The sequence below is a fragment of the Entelurus aequoreus genome, linkage group LG02, assembly GCF_033978785.1.
Source record: "Entelurus aequoreus isolate RoL-2023_Sb linkage group LG02, RoL_Eaeq_v1.1, whole genome shotgun sequence".
In the NCBI taxonomy this organism is placed as follows: domain Eukaryota; kingdom Metazoa; phylum Chordata; class Actinopteri; order Syngnathiformes; family Syngnathidae; genus Entelurus; species Entelurus aequoreus.
Genome location: NC_084732.1, coordinates 21,893,602 through 21,899,701, shown reverse-complemented (window position 1 = coordinate 21,899,701; position 6,100 = coordinate 21,893,602). Strand labels below are relative to the sequence as shown.

The window sequence follows — 6,100 nt, the reverse complement described above, 5'->3', positions numbered from 1 at the left end:
AATTTGTCGATGGATTTTTTTGTATATAAAGTTAAGAATATGTACATACTTGTGAACCAAATTGTACAAGAAAAGTCTATATTTTTGGCTAATAATAAATGAATTGCTGCAACTTTAAGACGGTGCTTAGTTGTTGGTGTTTTGTTTTTGCCATGGAGGGTTTTTATAATAAGATAATTCAGCGCAAATGTGTACATTTAGATACAAGTATGGGATTATTCATATGGGAAATTATGCATTTTTCATTTAATTTGGAAATAGCCCATAAAGTGACTGTGATTGACTCTTAAAGATTGATTATTATCCGTGTAGTGCAACTCTTGCTCACATTTTCACCACACACACACAGACACACACACACACACACACACACACACACACACACAAACACCATCACACATCCTATAATTAAAATGACGCCATATGCAATTGTAATCTATCACAGGTATAAACAAAATTATTTATATTTCTTTGCCTTCATGCAATACTAGAATGAGCCTGTATTTGCATGCAAGTGGGATGCAAAAAAAAAACTTGGTGTTGGAGCTCCCTCTACAGTCCGCTGCACATGCACAGTTTTGCAACTACACGCACACACACGCACACACACACACACACACACACACACACACACACACTTTTCTTCGCACTTTCTTTTCAATAATTTGACCTAATGTATTATTTCAATTTAAATTGTGCAAAATAGATTTAAGAAATGTCATTTTGTGTTGGGTTAAATATTGTGACATTAGAGAAAAAAATTGTTTTTTAAAAAACAACAAAAAAAACTTTAAATGTCCCTAAAGGATTATTATCATAATAGTTCATAACATGTCAGAGAGACTTTCGTTTTAAGAGCATAACATGCATGTTTTTGGAGGAAAATTGTTTAGTCAACTACATGCAAAACCTCTAACAAAATGTATTTCTTTAAAAATAAAAACACGTATATCCTGTTTTGAGAAAACCACTCGGTCAATCAAAATAACGGAGAACTTAAAAGTAAAAAAAAGTGATAAATATTGTTTTTTGTTTTTTTTTAGAAGCTCAACATAAGTAGTATAAAATGTTGTTTTGCTGTAATGCAAATTAATTCACAATATATGATTAAAGGTAAATATGATTATTCGTATATATACAAATTCATTACTTTTCAAGAAACTGGTTGGAAAACCAAACAATTTACACTCTCCGTTTCTGTATTTAATTTTAAACACAAAATAAAAGTCATGTCAGTGTGTACAAGTGCATGTTTTCAATATTGAGTTGAAAAAAAGGGGGGGGGAGCACCTGTCCAATCAATTATCATCTCAGAGCATTATGAATATTCATAAGTCCATCATCAGCTGATTGAAGCCCCTGTTCCTTGTGTTCCCGTTCCTGTCCTTATGTTGCAGGAACTAATGGCTGACATCATATTCGGCGTTAAAATCATTAAAATAAATACAACAAGTGAACAGTGGGATGTTTACAAGATCACATGAGAAATAACACCAAGAGAGGATAAAAAAAATAGAGTGAAATTAGGAATGATACCAAAAAAATGTTTGTGATTTGACAAATAGAATGCACCGGCTGCGGGGGCCACCAGAGGGTGGGGGGTACCAGCTACCCTTATACTGGATCTTCTGGGACTGTCTTCAACTGGACCCTTCTCGGTTAAAAAATATACAGCAAAAAGAAAAATAAAATTCTGGTTTGAGTTGAGGTGGTGGGGGTGCTAAGGGTGGGTTGCCCCGTCAGGAGATGGAATCATTAAAGGGAAATCTAATCTGTCTTTTTCGGGCCCAAAGTGTTCATTGATCCGACTGGATGGCAGCTTCAGAAAAAAAGCAAAAGGGCGGGGGGGCAAGGGGTGGGAGTCCGATGGAGCCATCAGAGGGCTCCGTGTGTGAATGAGCTTGGAGTAAATAAACACCCAGGGCAACCCTTTGGAAAGAAGGGGCGGGTGGGTGGCATAGAGGTGCCCCAGTGGAAGAAGAGGCTGCTCCAAATAAAGAGGGTCAGCCTTGTGCTTTCACCTCATCCACCCCTTCTGTCAAGACCCCCCCCCGCCCCTTCTAGAGACCCACAAATGTCACCTCCTTTGTGGCCCCAGTCAGGCTTTAGACGCGGCCCGCTGTCTTTGTGCGCCAAACTAATCCTTTTATGAGCCACTGTCCGCCGCCCCCGGCCCGGCCCGGAGAAGGGCCGTAGGAACACAAACCTCCGTGTAGCCTTACAAGCCAAAAAAAAAAAAAAAAAAAAAAGGACCACAAGAGAAGAGTGGTTGAGAGCGAAAGGAAAAGTGTGGATGGCAGAGAACCGCCGGGGAGCCGCCGACGGGGCCCACGGTGGGGACAAAAAGCCCCAGGAGTGAGTGACATTCTCCCCCCAAAAAAGGGAGGGCGCTGATTTCATGGCTTTTGTCGATGCAGGATAGAGGAAAAAAATTCTTTCAGGGGGCAAATCCAGAAGGCAACAAGTGGAGGAAAAAAGGGGGCGGCGACTGAGGGCCCACAGGCCGGAGGCAAGGGCGTTCTGGAGAAGGGCGGGGGTGAACTCTTTTGCTGTTCACCCAGCTGAAAGATTGTGCTTTTCTCAGCTCCTCTTTAAGATCCTCCAGACAGGCCCGAGTTACAGGGCAATTATGGAAATGCAGCTTTGAAGCCGAGCACGGCCTCTTTTTCACTCGGTCCTCGGGACAAAGCATCGGCAAAAAGGGATTTACGTGCGCTCGCCTCGATAAAACGGGCTCAGCGCTGCTAACTTTTTCCCCCTCGCTGTGAAGTGGAAGTTTGTCCTAATTCTTGAAAGAAAACGATAGATGCCGGCGTCAGAGGGGTCTTAGTGGGAGTCTTAGTGTTTTTCGGTCTGTGAGTGGTCTACGTCCTAAGGGTCATGACGGATGGACAGGGTCAGGGAGCGCCGCGAGTGGGGGCAAAGTGATAATAATTCTAAGGGACCGTATCTGACTCGGGCCCAAGAAAATAATAAACAAATAATACATTCATTTGGTGGGGCCTAAAGTGGATTTTTTTTTCCTTTGACAGGGCCCCAAATCTAGGGGTGGCACCTCTTTGTGGTATCATTATGACTCGGAGGGTGGATCCAACACTCAAACTGTGATAAAAACGAAAAACAACAACAAAACAAACTGAAATAAAGACGTTTATTTGGTTTGCTTTGCTTTCTTTGTTTTACCTTTTATTTGCACTACTATGATCACAGTCCATTCTATTTTTTCGACTTTCTTCATATTGACCTATGATATTTATAACCTACTCTATTTATATCCCATTGTATTTGAATTATTATGTACGTAATATTGTTCTTGTGGTAGTCATAGGGCTAAATATGGTACTCCAGGTACTACAATTTGTGCCTTGTCTCATGTTAGAGTTCCTTGAATCCTTTACAATAGGGGAGGGAACAAATAATGATATCATCATATAACTAGATGAGGCAATTCCTGAAGGAATTGCGTGTGAATGCTCCAATGCTGAAGTTGAACTGAAATCCTGGAATTTTTTTTAAATTGTTGAAGTACAGCACACAATTCCCAAACAAGGTGAATATTTAGAAGTTGGAACAGTTTGAATCAGATGAAAAATGTGGGAGTTGTGGAACTTTGAAGACTGTCCAATTGATTTCAATGGGAATTTCCCCCAAAATTTGGAAATTTCGGGAAAAGCGGGAATTTTTTTAGAAAATGGTAAAAAAAAAAAAAAAAAAAAAAAGAATGGTCGGAATGAGTTGAAATGGTTGGTGTTGGAATTTTTCAAATTGGTCGAGAAATGTTGAAGTAGTAACATGTTGAATTGAGAAATGGTATTACGGAATTCTTGGAATTTCGGGAAAACCAGGATTTTTTCCAGTTGAAAAAACAACTTTGTTTTTTGTCCTGATTAAGAGGAATGTTTTGACGATGGAAATGCGTTGAAAAATGTGAAAGGAGTAGTCGCCAGAAAAAAGAGTGGAAATAGGGCTTCGGAAATCCAGGAATTCTGGAAAATCTGGATTTTTTTTTTACTTGGAAAAAAAGTACTTAAAATTTCCTGGATGGTGAATCGGTTGAAAAATGTGGAAATGGTGGAAGTTTGAAAAATGGCCAATTCATTTTGAATGGGAAAAACTGCCCCGGAAAACCAGGAATTTGGGGAAATCTGGGAATTTTTGGAATGTGTCAAGGGAAATCCTACGATTCCCGAATAGGCTGAACAGTTTGAAGTAGATCGGTTTGAATTGGGTGAAAAATGTGGAAGGTAGAGCGCGCCAAAATCTGGAGAAGAAGAAGTTGAAGAACTTTAACAAATAGATGAATTTTGGTGTCGAAAACCATATGTGTGAATGCTTTGGAGCATTCACACAGATAATAATATATGTTCATTGAAGTGTATGATAACTGTATTTTTTGTATGATTCCAATAGTTAAATCGCTGCATATGCACATTTCCTGATTAAATACCGGAGAAAAAACCTGAGATTAGACTGCCGCAAGCCTTTCATCTCTGCTGTCCTTGTTAGTGTTCTGCTGCTGAGGACATGCAGCCATTTATGTTAGCTTGTCGCTAATGTAAATATGCACCAAGACCTTGTACGGCCGCTGTAATGTATTTAATGTGAGTGTGACATTATTATTCTTGCTGAAATCAGTCATTTTTTACAGAGAAACCATACAGAGGCGCTGTCATACTCCGAGTCAACATAAAGAGGCGGGGGGCGTACATGAGCTAGCAGGTGATTGCCGCTTCCATCTTTCTACAGTACAACAAGGTACGGCTATAGAGAGTTAAAAACTCACAAAGCCGCTGAATGACTTTTAAAACTAGAATAAATTAATGAGGACTTTAACAAGCTAAGTAACAAAGCTTCATGGCGAAAGATATTCACATGGACTTTTTACAGAGCAAACAATGTTGCGCTTTTATCAAGAAATCTAAACAGGAATAAGAAATGTTTAAAAACAACATTTTACTTGTGCTGTCAATCGACTACATTTTCAAATTAGATTAATCACAGTGTTGCATATTGATGACTTGCAATTAATCGCAGTAAAGTGACTTAAAAAAAGACCCCAACATTTTGCTATGGATGCACAAATGCAATGTTATTGTGAGAATCTAATGTAGGAATTAAAAACACACGTTTAATTTGAATGCACGTTGTTTATTTGTTTAAAACTGTTTAATCTAAAGGACCATCAGGGTGTGTTTTGAATTGAAATTTGCCAGCGAGCACGCCAGTCACACATCTTTGCACCAACGTATTCTTCGATCGGATCACTGACCATCGAACAACCATCTCCACCTTCCAGGTAACCACCCACGGTTAAGGTAAAGGATCATGTGCGGTCAAAATTAATTGTATGATTAATCTGCGTGTGCACATGATTAGTGTGATAATGTTTTGTGACTAATCGCATGGGATAAGTGTTAACTTTGACAGCCCCAATATATACAGTACATGTTTCTTAAGGACTGGATTAAACCCCAGTTGGAAAATATCTTGCTTCTATATGTGTGTGCATGTGTTTATGTCCATTTTGTGCTGAGTTGTAAAAAACATAATGCATGATAAACATTTGCACAAATCAAACACATTGACCAGCCGAATATTGCATTTTATTAAGGTAAACTTAAAAAACAAACAAACAAAAAAACATTTAAGTATGAGTTAAGTATGGACAATATGCTGTTAGTTGTGATTAAATATTGTAATCGTTTGATAATATTGTTTTTAATGTATTGCTAGTAGGTTTCAATAACTTTTGATTCTGTTGTCATCACCTTGTAAATTCTAATGTTTTTTGCCACCACTGGTGCCCTTCTTTGGTGGTAGGAAAAAAAAAAGCCAAAGAAAAAGCACCAAGTAACAAATTGGTTCATGTTTTATTTATTTCCTGGTTCATTTCAGGTGGGCAGTACCATTATAATACTGGGGGTGGACTATGAAAATACGTTTCTGTAAGCGCATATTTACCTGAAATCTTAAGTTAAGTTAAGTTAAAGTTAAGTTAAAGTTAAGTTCACAACTTAGCAAAATTGATTGGCTTCTTCCGTATCACTTCCTGTTAACTGAATGTCCTGCTGTCGTATCTATCCATCCATCCATCCATCCA

At 38.7% G+C, this 6,100-nt stretch overlaps 1 protein-coding gene across 1 annotated transcript in view; it reads left to right on the top strand.

Annotated features, from left to right (window-relative positions):
* irx3a (iroquois homeobox 3a) overlaps window positions 1-4,745 on the top strand; it is a 6,996-nt gene extending 2,251 nt beyond the window's left edge. Inside the window, exon 3 of the mRNA XM_062066949.1 lies at window positions 4,649-4,745. Coding sequence (XP_061922933.1) covers window positions 4,649-4,716 — 68 coding nt within the window. The 3' untranslated portion in view covers window positions 4,717-4,745. The remainder of the gene's footprint in view (window positions 1-4,648) is intronic.
* The last annotated feature ends 1,355 nt before the right edge of the window (window positions 4,746-6,100 follow it).